Here is a 17370-nt window from a genome sequence, read left to right as displayed (position 1 = left end):
AGGTACAAGACTAGTTCTGTGCATTTCTCAGGAAGGGYTGCAGTGTGTTCAGAGAACACAAAGCACTAAGGTCTGGCCTCAAGTTCTSCAGAAGTACCTGTCATACTTGGCTGTAGCAACTTGATCATGTTGCTGATTCCAGATGAGAGGGGACTGGCGTAGAAACTGCCAAGGGCTACAGCACCCGCTTCCAACTGGACACGCACTGGGCCTGGGGGTGAAGAAGAAGGAAAGGGAAAAGAGTGTAGGTATGAAAATGTGTTTAGTACAAATGGACAAAATTAACAAAATGAGCCAGCACAAGCAGCATTAAGTTCATCTGTGTGTGCACGCTGGACAACTTCTGGTTGCTCTCATATTGGCTCCAAGAGACCTTGAAAATGGCCAAAATACCATAGCCAAAAAGACAAGCCCAATAAAGAGATTAAACTGCTGATACTTTTCATATGCTCTTTGCAAAAATCCATTACAGTTTACACCTTCAACTCTTAGTATGACTTTTTTTAAGCTGTACAGACACATCTGCCTAGATGTTTAATATGATTAATGAACAACGAAGGCCATCTCTTGTCCTGAATGTTCAGACAACACAGCTTCAGTAAATTTCAGCTCTTCAATACCTTGCTTTTCTAACTATTGAGAGTTTAGAATTAAATAAATGTAGGGCATTCTTTTGTTTTTTCACTATTGCTACCAAAGATGACAGTGAGGAGAATTGCTCATTTTCCTATATAAGTCAACAGATAGCTGTAAAAATAACTGCAGTTCCAAAGGAGCATCAGTTCCACGTGTGCTCAGTTAAAAACAGGAAACTTTTATCTCAAAGTCCTCTCTTTACCCCAGTCTGCACAACCTGTCTAACTCAAGATCTATGAAAACACAACAAATCATCCTGAAGGCAAAAGAGAAAAGTTAAATAATTACCCACCAAGACCTTGTGGCAGATTCTTTGCCAAGTGGTTAAGCCATTTAACCCTCAGTGTCCAGTCGTGATTAGTTGCCTTTTCTATGAACRATTTAACTGCAGCCCGGAGGACCTCCATGTCCTCCAGCCAGGCAGCAGCCATCTCCACAGGGCTGAACTGCAGGCTCTCGGGATTAGTGGAGTGCATAATTTTCTGCAGATCCTGCATCGTCAATGGCAGAGTCCTAAAACACAGAAACAACTGAGGATCAGGAAATAAGGACTCAAATTGCCAGCAGCAGAAAATAATCCATTCTGTAAGTCAAGTTACTCACCATGCAACTATTTTTAGGCAAGGAGACCACAATTCAAAAAACCTCTTACTTAGCTYTAAAGCCGACTTCTAACTTTAAATCAGTCTGAGGTGCCTACTACTGTGTCAGAAATAACATGACATTTCACTAAGAAATTATAGTTCAATCTGTGCACTAGAACGAGGTATAAAATAGGTTAAAGAAGACAAAAGTCACACTGAAAATTTCTTTTTCCTCTTCAATTTTACAGTTTCAACATTAAATCTTAGCACCAGCTTCTATAGCTTGTTCAGTCACTGGACAAGCAAACCACAGCACTTGCCCCACAGTAGCTCACCAGGCAAAGCACGTAGGAAGTGAGATTTTGAACCAGTGTCGTGAAAGCAACTGTAGTATGGGGCAAGAAGCAGACAAGAAAATTGACAAGAAAAAGGAGTTCTTACATTCAGCCCCTCCACATGAAGCTTCTATGAGGAAGGTTTGTTGGAAAATGAAAGTTTAYTTTGTATTTGAAGGCATCTGGCCTCAACTGCATCATGAATAAATATTTTAAAACACTGCAGTTAGTTGTTTTTGCCCTTTGTTCTCATAGGGAGAATAACTCRTCTCGTACAAAGTAGTGCTACCTGGACTTGGAAGCAGAAAGCACGAAGGCTCGTGAATATACCCAGAACYGAAGACTCACTTTTATTTCCAAGGAAACTGAATTAGGAAAACTCTGGGGCTCTTGTCAGCTTGTAAAGCCAGTGTTTACATTCAGATTTCTTGCGAAGTTCCTAGCCCTAAGTCAGTTCAAAATGAATCAGGTATATTTAATAATTTGCAGACTGAATAAGTGTGAAGAGTTTTGGACTGATGAGTAACAGCAGAGAATTAAACTTCTGTTTCCAGTGGTKAGTGGAAAGGTAACAGCACCTTCAAATTCAGACTGCAACAATCACAGTCTGCTTAGAATACTGGCTCACAACTGTGGCTTGACTACTGGCTTTGCAGGGAGTGATAACACAGTACTGATATTTCACACACCAGTTATACCTCATTTCTTACTTATTCATTAGACAAAACCAGCTTTCCTCTTGCATACCTGCAGGTTTTAAKGGTCATTCTGTTCAGACAGTACATTAGGACCTGCCCGTCACGCCGCACTGTTGAAAGGAGAGAGTCTTCTGCTGCAAACAGACCCGTAGGTAGCGAGTCTGGCCACAAGCCCATGGCTAGCAGGGAGTCGCCCCAAGTTTCTTGCGACGTTAGAGATGAAACGTGCCTCGTAACTAGATCCAATACAAGCTACAACAGACAAGCAAAAGGCAGGTCAGAATCCCAGACGAACATGTGTTCTAGTAGAATAGCTCTGGAAATCCTTCAGTCATACACATATATATTACTATAAAGCAAAGAATATAGCAGCACTGTATCATCTACACCACCAAGGACCAAAACACTTCAACCRTAAGTGAAACGGCAGTAGTTTGGGACATAACAATGATACAATAATCAAATACAACAATGTAATGTACAACAGTTGAATAACAATCATATTACTGTGTCTAGATGACAGTGTGCACAATTTTTAAGGTTATGATTTAATCTAAATTAATATCCCTAAATCTTAGCTGAAGCTTAAGCTTGTTAAAACACAAGTTCACCTTAGACTTCACCTGGGACGTGCTTTGGCTTCCTTACACTGCCAAAGTGTGACCACTGGCTACAGCAGAGGGTACAGACTATATTTATCCCCTGGGAAAGATGCCAGTATGCACATTTCTGACTGAGAGTTTTCATGCAACTCACTAATCTGATCTCTGTCCACTCAGAAAACATATTAAGAAATCAGAAAAAATTACTGAAATTCATCATTCTTCACCATTCACCACAAAAGGACCTCTGGAGCAGCAACTCCCTGTAAGCACATGTTACACCAGTACTGCTGCTGCTTCCACTGGAGGCAAGAAAACCACAGAATCTAAGAAATACATATAAAGATACAAAAATCTCACTGACACTTAGGCCCACCTCTTCATTTCCTGACAGATGCCCAAGGCAGCATTAAAAATATCAGCATCTCTTCAAGAGCATTATCTGCACTAACCCCTTGCTCAGGCATTTAAGAAACAGGACCTCAAAGGCTAACTTTCTAAAGTGGTACTTTGTGCAGATCTAGGAGTACGTAAGAAGAACTTCTAATTTCAAAATCTTTACCTTCTGATTAACTTGTAATTGTTGTGAGCGGCCATAAACTTCCCAACAAGCTCTGTAAAACGACTTCACTAATCCAAGGCCTCTTTGCAGCTGCTGCACAATTAATGCAGCAGCATGAAGCAAAGGTGACAAAGATGACACAGAACCTGAAAGAGATTCAATATTTGGGTCGATATGAATGTTTAGCCATCATCAGCACTTTTACCCTCTGAAGACATACAATGTTTTTGTAGCTCTGAAAGATCTGTAGTGAAACATATTGGCTTTTTGGATTTGAATAGGTGTTTCAAGGCTAGTAAGAAAACATGACAAGACTGTAAAATAGCACGTGACAAGCTCAAACCCATGAGAGTGTCACAGAGCAGCAGAGATGGATGAAATTCATGTCTTTAGGCTCCCATGTCTTCTTTAAGTGTAAGATTGTTCAACAACTAAACAAAAACACACCCCTGTACCTTGAGCCAAGAGCAGGCCTTGTGCAAGCTTTAACCCTGGCTGATTTTCACTAGGGACCCCTGCACATATCATGCCAGTGTCTGCTATCTCCTCAGAAAAGAACCCCAGTTCCCACCTTTTACAGTATCTGGGGCTATTTCTTGAGAACATTAAAGAAGAGAAAGTTTCATTATACTTGGGTGACTTTATAGCTGCACGTAACAATAAGATAATGCCATAATATTACAAAAAATAATGCAAATATAGGTAATGCACCCAACCTGTTGTTACCACAGTACTGAGCCAACTCTTCTTACCGGGTATGGCCTCCCTGGTCTCGGAATGCACAGCCAGCAGCGCCGCACAGACGCTGTCTCCCACCAGCCCCATGCCGTGCAGCAGCAGCTTCACATCCACGCTGTCCAAGGCATTTCCATCCGTCTCCCCAGGAACGTAAATTTCAATCCCCCGATTCCGCATGGCTCTGGATATTTCCCCGTGAAYGGGATCCATAGAAAGGAAAAGCCTGTCAAATATTCATAAGACATTACTTAGAGCCYGAAATGATCAATTGGAATCACCAAATCTTCCAGGAATGCTGTAGAAAACATAACCATCTTCATAAAAAACAGGAAAATAAGCTCTAGAATGTCAGAGACTATCACCAAACTGAGAAATATCTAAGTATAATTAGAGGTTGAATCTGGCCAGAGGTACATAGCATGCTTTCTTCTGAGCTATATTTTCCTCAGCGATATCAGTGTTCCCCTTGTCTACTTACAAGCATAAAAGTTAAACCTACACCTCTGGGTTGTTTTTTAAAGGGAAGACTTCTAGAAGTCTTAGCATCAGCTTCAGATAAACCTGCACTTAAATAAAATCTACACTTAAAATAAAAAAACAAAGCATGCAATGTTTAAGTACTTAATACTACCCACGAGTAACTCTAAAAATTAAGGAAACCAAATTCTGAGACACAGTGCAGTGAAAACAGGTTCTGAAAAGCAGGAAGTCTGTCTCCAATTCAGAAGAACCAGAGCACATCAGCTCCTACATTTACTGCATAAATGTAAAAAAGTGGCAGCAATTATAGAGTAATTTGCATGTTCTCTCCCACAGAGACTACATCAAGTCTGAACTACTACAGATCATTAAAGTCAGTCTGTAGAACATGGCTTTTAATTYGTCTCACTGCAAAAATGAARTTTTGGGGTGGGATGGAAAAAGCASGAATAACACACACATGTGTGCACACACTGCCTTTCACCACCAGAAGATCTGAGTATCTCAGTAAGTTTACAGTATTTATCTTCTACTCCATTGCAATGGGATACCAAAGTACTGAAAGCCTAGATCAGAAATGAAGTTTCAAGACAGAATGACACTGTTGTAAATTTTCCAGTGTACAGTCAGTGCTGGAATAGGCACACACAGTCAGCCACTTAGGCACTAAACCAAATGCCATCTTCTTCCTTACTAGAGAGCACCACTTAAGTGCACAGGAAACCAAACAGCATTTTAAATATCAAAAGCCTGGCCTCACTGCTGACATGATTTTTCTAAACATGACAGACATTCAGTGTGTATTTGCACACACAAATATAAATTACCTATCTCTCTAAATAAATGGCAGGAAAGCAAAGCACCTGAAATTTGGATGAGGAGCTACTGTAGGAGTTGTGCCATCGATCACCCCTCTCTCGCTCATGGTCAGAACCCCTCCTGGTTCAAGTAGGGCGTTCAAGCGGTCCAGCACAGAAGGGCTATATTGGGGGRAAAAAGTACCAAAGTTATCACTTGTATGAAATTAAAATGGTGCCAACCATAAGCAAAACATGAAAAAGCTTATTAAACTATACAGTAACACGAAACTATGGTCTGCTCAACCATTTAAGAAAGATACTATTCTAGATAGGGAAAGAGTATTACCCTTCCCATGCATCGTTATCAAATGCAGAATGTCTAGTTTTAAACTGCTCATGAAAAGGCCAAATAATTTAGGGAGGTTGAAAATTTATTTGGTGAAACGAGGTCACTTCATTCTCTTACTTGCAGAAGTTAACATTGTCCATCAAAAGCCAGTCTCCAGACTGCAGGGCTTGAACCAGCATGCCATCCACCCACTCAAAGGTGCCRTGGCTGTTCCGCTCTGTAGCCTGGAGCTGCTGCAGTTTGAAACGTCGAAACTCTTCTACCAGGCGAGCAAATTCTGGAAGAGTATGGCCCAGATCAAGATTAACACAACCAAGGTAGTTTGCATACACACACACACAAAGTTATTTTACTAATAAATATTTTTTCTCTGCAAAACAGAAACAACACAGGTTACTCTGCAATTCTAACTCTGGATTTTGTCTGTGGGCAACTGCTGGCATAGTGACCCAAGGGTTCTGCCAATACAGAGAAGAATGAACTCCASAGAATGAACTTCTCCATTCCTTCCTCCAGTGAAGGGCTATGGGATATTAATATTGTAAATRTCATGATAGGTAACGCACATCAGCCTGCTGAAATTGGTAAAGCTGATCTCTTTAATCTTTCAGAGATCAAACATCAGAGAAAAATATCTAAGCTCCCTATCTTAGGAATTGGATTGCTTCCTATGTTTCGCAGTTCTGTACAGTGTGGACTACTGATCAAGTATAACTGCACAAAAAACCCCTAAGAAACATCATTAATATAACTTCTTCTGAACCTTGGCCATCTTGCACAAGCAGCATGAGGTAGCAATACCATTTAAAAAAACCCTACAAATTATAAGCAGAAAATTTGCTGAAGATTTCACTGCAGGTTTATAGGTGTTTCTTATTTTCCTCAGAGCAACATATAGCCTTATTTCAAATCACCCACGATACCTACCTGCCTTTGAGTAAGAATTGATTTTGTTGTTTAGCCGCTGGATGAGTACAAGTATTCCCTCCAGTTTGCTCACTAGCTCTGCTGTAACTGAACTGAGCCTGGGTTTGCAGTTCAGGATGAAATTGCTCCAAGCACGTAGCACCAGCTCTGCATCATCAGCACTAAGTTCTGCGAGGAGCAAGCTGTCCCTCACCAGGGTGCTCACTGAGTTCTCCACCTTTTCCAACAGGCACTGCCACGGTCTGGTGATATCAACCTGCAAACACACCATTAGGTCATCCAGAAGACCACGTTGCCTATGGCTCCGTTTGATTAAACACTGAGATCACAGTGGACGGGCCACTGCTCAGTAGAAATAAATACTCTCTTTTTACCCAAGCTATTTTTACCTGCTCAAATCCTCCCAGCAGTTCAGTTGTATCCATCGCACTGTTCAYTGCCATGATTTTAAGCCGATGACCGGTCAGATGTGCCAGCAGCTCCACGAGACTGGTCTTGCCAACAGCTGCAGGGCCCACAAGGATAACCATCCAGCTCATGTGCACACATTTCATTATAGGCTCGAGGGACTGCAGCGAGTGATGCAGGAGTGACAGATTGCTGCCAGGGCGAGGGATATAGTTGCCACGAGAAAGAACTGAATAGCCAATCTAGAAGGGATGAACCCACACAGGTGAGTACTTTGAGAGAGAGGAAAATGGAGCTCAGATGTAAAAGAACGAGGCACCTCCCTTCTCTCTCCCTTCCCAAACACCATCTCCACAGCTTACCTGAACGTTATAGGGAGTGATGTGAAATGCTCTGGTTCCTACATATACATCAGCCTCCTGGCCAAAAATGTCTCTAAATGTAGATACAACCTAGAATAGTTGGAAGAGCAATAGGAATTTATCAGCCCAAGGTATCCATTCTTCTAAAGCCTTAGACAYACACCCCTTTTCTGATCAAACATCAGAAGTATGTTTTTTTGTATGCACACACAAACATATATACGTATATTATCTATTCTTAKGTGTGTCATGATTTTTCCTAAGAGCTAATATCTGTGAGCGAGTTTCAGGTTACCTTCAAATTTCCATTTGGATTTCTATAAATACTTGCTGACTGCTTAAAGGAATGMGAACACACAGCTCACCTTTTCTTTGTCATCCTTGGTTCTCATTCTTTCTGCATACACCAAGAACACATGCTGGCCTGGATTGTAGCATCCTGGCGACTGGTCAACAAGCATAAGTTGGCACCAGCGGAAAAGATCACGTAAGTTGAACTCCCAGGGTCCTCCTTTCTGTCCCCACTTTTTTTCAACCATTACCTCTCTGTCAATCTGGAAAAAAAAATAGCAATTCAAACAAATCTCCATCCACATACTAGCCTTCAAACATATTAAAATTCCAACTAAACCTCTGCCTTTGGCACTGCCAGCAAGACACAAAAGACACTAGAAAGAGCAGAGTGTATTAGTTCCTTACACCTTCTGAAAAACTAGAGTTTGATTCTGCTTGTCTCATCTACTCTCTGCTGAAAAATCTTTTATACGTACACAATTTTGGCTCTGAGCGTCCCTGAATCCTTTGCCACAGACAGATCTTACCAGAAAAGATTTTYCTTTTACCTCTGTGTTCTGGAAGTACATTCTGCAACCTTAAAAATTTGTGACTATAAAGGCCAGGTGATGTTTTCAATTAACCCCATTGCTCTAACAAATTCCCACAGTAAACAGCAAATGAAAATTTAAAACCAGAAACAAAAMCGCACATTTCAGTTCTTACTAAAATATAGCTACTTTTGTTGGTGCTTGCAGAATAATTTGCATGTTTGAAAAAAACATTATTTTCTTAAGTCATTTCTCCAGGCTTTCAAACTTCCATCGAAATAAGTCTTTAAAACAACAACAACAAAACAACGAATCTTTTTATCAAAAATATATATTTTTAAAAATTTTCATCTTTTATGAAAAATAATGTCCCTCCAGAGTAATTTTGAAGGTGATTATAGTGGTAAATACAGTCAGAAGGCATTTAATGATGCTCTCTAATTTTTCTGCATATATTTCCACTTCTCTTTTCCACCCACACGCTTCTTAAAGTCGTAGGAAATAACAAACAAGGTTTTCATCATATTGCATTATGCCTACTTTTATACAAAAGTAGTGAAACYGTATGTTTACCTTATTATTAAAAGCAACCATTTTAGCAATAATATTTTTATCAATGGCAGGAAACAGAGTATTCCCAATAAATTCCATATCTGCAGCTGACAGCGGATCAACATACACCTGTAGAATAAAGAAAACATTATTTGCCAATAAAGTCAGAAAACTACAAAACAGGATCACGATGTAGCTTAAACCAAACAAGCTTGCCTGGGTAAACCTATTAAGAAAGGACTTGGGCAGGCCCTTTCTTCCACCTCCTTGTCTGTAGGGATTCTGGCATCCAAAAATCTTTGTCTTCTTGTGCTGTACATGAAAGCTCATCCCCAGTTCAGGCACRTAAATCTCTGCTCTGTGGTCGAAGCACGCATTTAGTCCTTCTAACACAGACTGAGAAGCCAGATTTAACTGAGAAAAGAAAAGAAGATAGCGTTTTGTGGTGCATTAATATACTTTCTCATAATTTCTAGTTTAAGCTGGGATATATAAAAGGTAAAATTCAATTTCCTTGCTGTCCCACCATTGTTATAGGTTATTGTTATATACCTTCACTATATTGTTCTTTTACTGGAGCAGTAAAGCTATAAATAACACTTTTCCTTGTTTGCACTTACTATTTCTAGTGTGTTCTTACCAAGACAACAAAACACTTCCTCACTGTAAAACATGCGTTTTCAACATGCTTCTGACTTATTTTCATACATTGGTGACATTCAACCAAAATGTTCTTTTTTTTTTAAAGGCAGTCTAGATTACTCAAATATTATGGTTGCCTKAAGTGATATTTTTTGCAACAAAGAAAAGGCTGTATCAACAGATAAAGAATTTAAGATTTTGCACTCATCAGTAACCCCAACACACATGCTCTCACATAAGGAGATCTCTCTGTATGTGCTTGAAAGCATTTACTACTTTGGCACACCAACAAATCTCTGGTGGAATGTAGTTTATACCAGAACTTAGTGACCTTGATGAAATGAGGACCCAAAACCAGCCTCAGCAAATTTACTTTTATTTCAGTGAAATGATATCTATAAGAATGTGTATCCCAAAACTTATGTTGATTCCCCTCCCAGAAAACTTTCAATATAAATCTCAGGTTGGTTTACTGCAGTAGCTTAGACTGGGATCCACATCTTGCTTTGCTTTCCCAAGTCAGAGATTTAGGGTAAGCAAACCTTTTGCATTCCCTATATAAGGCAGGAATGGACAAAGGGACTTCTAGGGAAGATTCATCTCCCTGTTAATTGAATGATTGCCTTCGACTGGGCACCTAGAACCAGATAATTTTGCTCAACTTTACTTAAGTTCAGCCACAAGCTCTTGAGGGTATTGCTCTTACATGCTAATTCAGCATTTTTGCTTTCCAAGTATTCCACTTTACCTGTGCTGAAAATTTGAATTTACCTCATCTAATACAATCCAGTGTCCGGCCTTTAAGGCTGCTAGTAGAGGTCCATCACGCCATGCAAATTCTCCTCCTTTCCCACCTTCAACAGGCAAATCTGTCCCAAACAAGTCTGTCACATCCTTTGGAAGCCAGGGGAAACAAAAAATAAAAATAAWAAAAAAAAAAGAAAGAAAAAATTTTAAAACTTCTGTGTAAAAAATGTGAAATTTCATGAACCTTTGTTAAACTCACATTTTCATAACCTCATATTTCCCCTCTCCCTCTTAAATACAGTTAAAATATAAATATTTTTTAAAAACCCTGAAAAAAACCCTGAAAGCAGTTTCAAGATGCTAAAAACCTTTTCACAATAGCTACTCCACTGACAAGCTACTATGTTAAAAAACAAAGACTCAAACAAAACAACATATCCCCCAAAACCTAGGAACAAAASCCCTAGGAAGCCTTAAAATTACTTCCAAGTAACTTTTGCAGAAGCCCAGGAAACAGAAGGAATTACGCATATCTTCACTCGAAAATACCATAAAAATTTGGAAATTGGCACTCCTCTTACAAAACCTCACTGCTCTTTCTGCTTCCCTCTGATCTTTGAGGCCAAGGAGGAAGCAACTGGCATCTCTGACAAAAGCGCCAGAGATTTTTTGTTTTCTTTATCAAACAAACAAACAGAACGTGCTAAAGTTAAGGCAAAAGTTGAGTTTAAAGCTAAAGTTAAGGCAAAACCAACAACAGCAGCAAAGCCCTCTCTGCTCTCCCCGCCGCGCTGAATTCCAAGGATAACGCAATTATTCCTACCGTCTGCTCGGAGAGGTTGATCCGAACGAGGCAGTTGCCCGAGGCCTTGGCCAGGGCGGCCACCAGGCTGGTCTTGCCCACGCCTGGCGAGCCCTCCAGCAGGACAGGCTTGGGGAGCTGCAGGGCCCTGAGCAGCCGCTGCGCGTTCACCGCCGTGGTGCCGGCCGTCAGCGCGTAGTCCGGCACGCCGCTCCGCTGCGCCACGGCGCCTGCAGCGCGGGAAGAGCCAATGGGAACACACGTCAGTCACAAAGGTAATCCCGGCGTTGCTGGCGCTGTCCTTCTGAGGGGATTATGCAGTGTGCGCCCGCCGAGCTCACTACAGCAGTGATGGACATCAAGCTGTAGCCCCTGTTCACAGATCAGGCAGGTACTTTCTATCTGAACGACGCTCGTGTCTTGGCCAACCTGCACTCGTGGTTAAATTTGCAAAAAGCATCTGAATATGCAACAGATTCTAGTATAAAATGTTAACAATGTAGAGCGTTCACAAGCCAAACTAAACATTTGTCACTCGAAAAAAATCACAATTCACTTCAAGTATATRGGAGCACAAAAATCAAAAGTGTCTTCTGAAAATCTGACCTCGAGGGATATGGTTCAGACATGTTATATGACAACATATTGACCCTCTTTTTGTGATCCAGTTTCCCCACAGGAAACTAAACAATTCAACAAAAGCTTAACCTTGTGCAGCTTTGTGTGTAGCCAAGAGCAATCCATGAGCACAAAACTGTTCAGAAAATAATCGTGAGTGAAGCAGTAGAAACATGCCCTGCATTGCTCTCTGATACTGAAAATTAATTACGYGAATTAGAACTGGAATCAATGACAAATTTGAAACAGATGAAAGTTCAGTCTAACTCCTTTCAGTTTTTGGTTGCTTCAATATATTTTAAAGGTGGAAAGCAGTATTTGGGGAGTTCCAAATGCAAYAGAAAATTGTCAGGGAGAGAGAGACTAAATAATGCTGCAAAAATCACTGGGAACCTTTGAGAGACTACAGCAATTTAGCATTTTTAAATTTAAAGCATTAGACTCTTGTGTTTAGCACTGCATCCATGATTCCTGCTTCCCATGCTTTACACAAGGGCTGGAATGAGCTGTAATTTTTACCTAAAATTAACAGAGATTCTAACCATGTAAAGTGAGAGAAAATTACATCTCAAAATTGAAGCACCTTTATTTCACCAAAAGTCTCCTAAGATTATTAGTCAGTCATCTGCAAAGTAACGTAAGAAACTAACTTTTTTTTAATAAAGGTGACAGAGTTGCAATGAACACACCAAGGAACCGTAAAAATYTGTTCTAGGCTCTACAGCAAATTAGAAATTCTTCTCTAACATTTGAGACATTTTACCTAGATCTAGCGAATAACAGAATTACTACAAATAAAAAAAGCAGATAGTAAATATCCATCCATTCCCCCACAGAGTCTCCTACCTCTRGGAATGAAAAATGGGTGGATTCCCATGAAGTTGTCCATCCACACAAATTCTCTCTCAGATGTTCTGTCATAAATCTTTAGCTGGTTCTTCTGATGGTCAGTTAGCTCAAGGAATTGGCCCATTTTCTCACACAAGAATGCCAGGCACTTTTCACGAGCTGATAAAGCAGTATCAGCAGAGCAGGAGGTTGTACCTGTAATTAGGAAAGTTAAGTGTGCTTCATAACCATAGCTAGACATCTTCATTCGGTGACTGAAAACCAGAACTGTTTCCACAAATGCCTGTTTTGTGCACTGTTCTGTTCCAGGCTGATACTTAGGGTTGCTGCTTTTGCTTGCCAGTTTTAATAACATCAAGGAAAAACACAGGGATCTATCACCCTGACTCCCGCTCGTGGCTCCCAAGAATTCTATCCCTGCACTTCTTGCTCACTTTTCTCCTCTTCCCAAGCCTCCCACTGGTCAGCAGGGCCAGTGGCCAGACACACCAAGATATGTTCCTAGCTTTGTATGTGTTAGGAGGGACATGTGCTGACTTCAGGGGTGGAGAAAGGACAATACGTGGTTATGAAGTGCCATATCTTAATATATCAGCTCGGGAGACTGGACTGGAAAACACAACCTTAGTTCGTGTGTTCAGCCTTGTAATATTATTACAATGTGAAATTTACTTAAGTTTGCTGCATTTTTCAAACTCTTGTTATAAAAGCAGAAAAGCAAAAGCATGTAAATTACAAGATATTGTTAAATAAGGCTTCCCATAAGCCTTTCACTGTGCTCCAAAGTATCTGCCTGTATTCTGCGTACATTTCCAATGTATATTCCATACATATAAAACAAATACAAACATACACCTCTTTTTCCTCTGTCGAACGAGCACTGAGCACATACCTGATCCTATGCCATCGATGTACACCAGGCACGCGGCATGGATGAAGGAGAGCACAGGAGAAACGCGCCGGCGGCTGCGCTGCACGCCCCAGCGCGGCTCCTCGCTCGCTGCCATGACGTTCATGAAACACACCCACGCCAGGATGTCCCGCACGCTCACGATACACTGGCGGCCAAACGGCTGCTTAGGGAGCCACTCAATGAAGTCCATCATGAGCTCCGCAATGTCCGCCCCTGAAAAATACATACATACAATTCTAATTTAATGCAACTAAAAAAAACAATGTTATCAGTCAGAGCTAACACATTGTTGTAGAATAAGTATCATTGCAATGGATGGAGAAGAAAAAAATACTGTGGCTAAATAAATAAGTTCTTCAGAGAAGCATCATCTCTCAAAACTATTAGTAAAATTGACAGTGAAACTGACAGGAGAAATTCTAGCTTTCCAAGTGGTAGCAAAGTTTTTCCTTTCTTGTTCCTGGATGAAAAAGACAAATAGTTTCCCCATCACAAAGCACATGGTTTACACATATCCTCACCTCTAGCTTTCCCTTTCACACAAAGGAAAACAACTCCCTTCAGCTCAGTTCCCTTTAGCAAAGCAAGATACAAGCTGAAGCAGCACATGAAGAAGTAACAGCACATCAACAGTGGATGGATACTCTATGTCCTAGCAGACAGGAAAACTGAAGAGTGAGGAAGGAGGTCTGTACCTTTGTTGGAATTGCAGATCCTTTTAAATTCAAACACCAAGATGGTGTCAAGTGATTAATACGCAGCAAAGCTGCTGCCACAACAGAAATTAGCAATAAAGCTAAGACAGGGCATTGAAGAGCTGAGGAAAATTTGACAAGGGGGTGTGAATCCTGCCTTGGTCTTAATGCTGGTTATATAATATATACTCTGAAGGAAGAGCAGAGGACAAAATAGGTCACATTTGTCCCCAGAGCTCAAATCCTTAGGGTAATTTAACRGTTTCCAAATGTTTTTCTCCTTAAGGTGTTTTCAATTCAAAGAGAGAAATACCCACCTTGATAGTTTATTCCACCCAGAGACAATCCTGGATGAAGATTGTGTTTTACAATCTGTATTAAATCACCACGACCATTGCTCTGTGGACACCATATCTCTGTAAATCTGTTACGCAGCGCAGGAGAAAGCTGCAAACAAAACAAACAACATAGCAATTCATTTCAAACATTACCTAAGGTTTCAGTTAACCTTGCATATTGCCCAAATATACTGCAGTTACCAAGTGAACAGATCAGACTTTTCCTCCTCATTTTGAGGCTTTATAGTGAAATCTTTAAGGAAAATGCAGATTAAGGTTTCCACTAATAGCATCAAGAGAAGAAACAGCTGAATGAAAAAACATGGGAAGAAACTAGGCTGGTTTGCAAGCACCAGAGCCCCATCTCATTCTAGGATATCACATGCCAAGTAACAGCTCCCTAACTTGCCTTGTCCCTTTGCTTTCAAAGGGAAGCTATCGCACGGAAATCTGCCTTCTGTTCGGTCTCCTTTCTCCAACTCCTCTTACTCTGCCTGAATTAGTGAAGCAAAAACAACTAGCACAAATRCAACACCAAAATAAATCTCCTTAATTCACAGGTCTCTACAGTGAGTTTTGTGTAATAATAAACATTTTTAAATGAATGTCCATGTTCTCGCAGGTTAAAAAAAGGCTTACATCTCTTATTAGTCCAAACCCCGGCATTCCTTAAAGGTTTTTTCACTCGTCTTTTAAATAACTTGAAGCAGAACTTTAGAAATTGAGTTTTTCTACCTGTTTAGAAAGGATGCCTTGTTTACATTCACCAACAAGACAAGATGACTTCTGGCTGTTGCTTCTGAACAGTATTAAGGAGAATGAACTGTTAGGCAACTTCATACTACTCCATCTAGACTCGGATGCTAGAGCTGAGGTTTCTTACTTTATGAGTCACRTTTCCTATACCTGAAGCATTCCGCATCTCAAGCCTACCTAAGGTGTTCAGAGGATTGATWTTTTTTCTGTGATATTCTGTTTAAAATCAGGAAAGTGACAGCACAGAGAAGGGATGCAAAACAGACACACTCTAATCCTCCTCTAAGGCTACAAGGCAAACTCCTATTAGGAAGCAGAGGATGCCGGAACTGGCATGATGCACTTTAGTACTGCACCTCTACTGACTAAATGTTTAGCAGCAGCAGACATGTGAACTGTTTTTGTTTTCTTTTTTTTCCAGGGGCTTTGACATTTACCTCTTTTTTCCCAAAGTCCCCTCCTGGGTTCATGGTGGCGAGGATGCGAAATTTCTTTCCTGCAACCAGTATTTCTACTTCATTATCCTCATCCTCTTGACCACCTTTTTCCGCGAGTACCAATGTCTTTTCAGCTTCAAGAACACTAAGGAGAAGGGTTAAGAAAAAACACACACAAATGACGTATTTCAATTTCATTTCAAAAGACCACTTACAAAATGAATAAAAAAACTGGTCTTGAATAAGTTTCACTGCCCCAGAATTTGTATTATTTCTTAAAAAGAATAGGAAATTCTACTCATCATTCCTAACTGAGACCAATTCCATTTTTTTTCTACAAGAAAATTCAAGCCAACTTTGTCATTAAGGCTCAGGTCAAATATCTGAGAAAAAGCTTAGAAAATCTTAGCTAGTTTGGGCATAAAACTAACRTTTTATGATGAATAACCTCAAAGCTGACACTAAACACATTTAATACATACCTGTTAAGTCTCTCTAGAACAGAGTCATCGGCTAAAGAAATCTCATCAAGGAGAAAAAAACCCTCTTGTTTCATTGCTAAAACAAGGGGTCCATCACACCATTCAAACAGTCTAGAAACATCAGATTCCTCCTATAGAAAGATAAAAGGAAGTGAAAAGGCATTAGTAATTGCTGCTTTTCATTYTTTGGTCATGTTATCAGGCACGACTGAGACAAACCTGGTCTTTTGACCGTTGTCTCACTGGTCGCAGACCTCCCAAAAAATCTGAAGTCTCCATATGCAAGTGGCAGTTTACAGAGTACAATTTCTGATTTGTTAATGCTGCAAAGATTTGACAAATGGTAGTTTTACCACACCTGGAAGGTAAATAAATTGAAAGAGGAAGAACAACAAAAAAAAGGTAATGAAAAAAAMCATCATTCACTTTGGATAGGATTCACAGTTTAAAGATTCACGAGGCAAGGGCTTTAGCATGCAAATTTCCTTCTGCTCACTTTCCTTGAAATAAATACATGTAAAGGGAAGCCATTTTTGGCTTAACAACTGTTGCTAACTTGCCTAAGACGCCTATAATTACATTTAAATCCAAATCTGCATTGACTGACATTTGAAGGTTCAAAAGCAAGTTTATTTCAGCATGCCTGCACAGCTATTGAACTAATCTAGCTTTCTGTTAAGCTGGAGATGCAGCACATCTAAACCATGCCCACGTCTGAGGGAATAAACTGCCAAGTAACTATAGATCTTTCTTGGTATCCAATAARCGTTACTTCTGTCTTTCCTTGTGGCTCCACCCTCACTTACCAGAAAAACTCTCACTATTTGTTTGTGCCCGAAAGAGATGCAATTCCTTCTCGACAGTTGCAAGATATGAAAAACAGCAACTGCATGGCTGCCACGAGAGGCCTACAAGAGGCCTACTCCTAAATCAGGGAAGCACTGAAACCCACTCAATCACTAAGTGCCTGGCCAAAGGGTTGCTACTTAACTATCAAGAGCTGAACCATAAAGAGCAAGGTTACCCTGTGTCTCCCACCAGGAGGACTGGTTCACCAAACTCCAGGGCTCTTCCCACCAAAACGGCGAGCCTCCTCATCCCCTCAGTCCAGACGATGTGGTGAAAATCTCTCTCCATCACAGACTTTTGCGTGGAGGATTTGGCTGCACAACACAAAGCAACTTGTTAGCTTCGGCACTATGTAGAGAACTACCAACGTGGTCCTTTTGGGAAA

General features: G+C 40.5%; 1 protein-coding gene across 1 annotated transcript in view; it reads right to left on the bottom strand.

Annotated features, from left to right (window-relative positions):
* Positions 1-17370, bottom strand: part of MDN1 (midasin AAA ATPase 1) — an 86094-nt gene that overhangs the window by 43217 nt on the left and 25507 nt on the right. Inside the window, exons 29-50 of the mRNA XM_026038400.1 lie at positions 17161-17299; positions 16356-16494; positions 16137-16267; positions 15655-15799; positions 14441-14570; positions 13408-13641; positions 12513-12710; positions 11070-11278; positions 10271-10393; positions 9074-9271; positions 8879-8986; positions 7847-8035; positions 7482-7571; positions 7101-7361; positions 6712-6967; positions 5902-6061; positions 5499-5615; positions 4170-4378; positions 3418-3563; positions 2303-2505; positions 929-1149; positions 98-211 (exon numbers count right to left, since the gene is read on the bottom strand). Of these exons, the coding sequence (XP_025894185.1) occupies positions 98-211; positions 929-1149; positions 2303-2505; positions 3418-3563; positions 4170-4378; positions 5499-5615; positions 5902-6061; positions 6712-6967; positions 7101-7361; positions 7482-7571; positions 7847-8035; positions 8879-8986; positions 9074-9271; positions 10271-10393; positions 11070-11278; positions 12513-12710; positions 13408-13641; positions 14441-14570; positions 15655-15799; positions 16137-16267; positions 16356-16494; positions 17161-17299 (3720 nt within the window). The remainder of the gene's footprint in view (positions 1-97; positions 212-928; positions 1150-2302; positions 2506-3417; positions 3564-4169; positions 4379-5498; positions 5616-5901; positions 6062-6711; positions 6968-7100; positions 7362-7481; positions 7572-7846; positions 8036-8878; positions 8987-9073; positions 9272-10270; positions 10394-11069; positions 11279-12512; positions 12711-13407; positions 13642-14440; positions 14571-15654; positions 15800-16136; positions 16268-16355; positions 16495-17160; positions 17300-17370) is intronic.

Source organism: Nothoprocta perdicaria, unplaced genomic scaffold, assembly GCF_003342845.1.
Source record: "Nothoprocta perdicaria isolate Ctin4 unplaced genomic scaffold, notPer1 scaffold_21, whole genome shotgun sequence".
NCBI lineage: Eukaryota > Metazoa > Chordata > Aves > Tinamiformes > Tinamidae > Nothoprocta > Nothoprocta perdicaria.
This window is presented reverse-complemented; position numbering and strand designations above follow the sequence as displayed.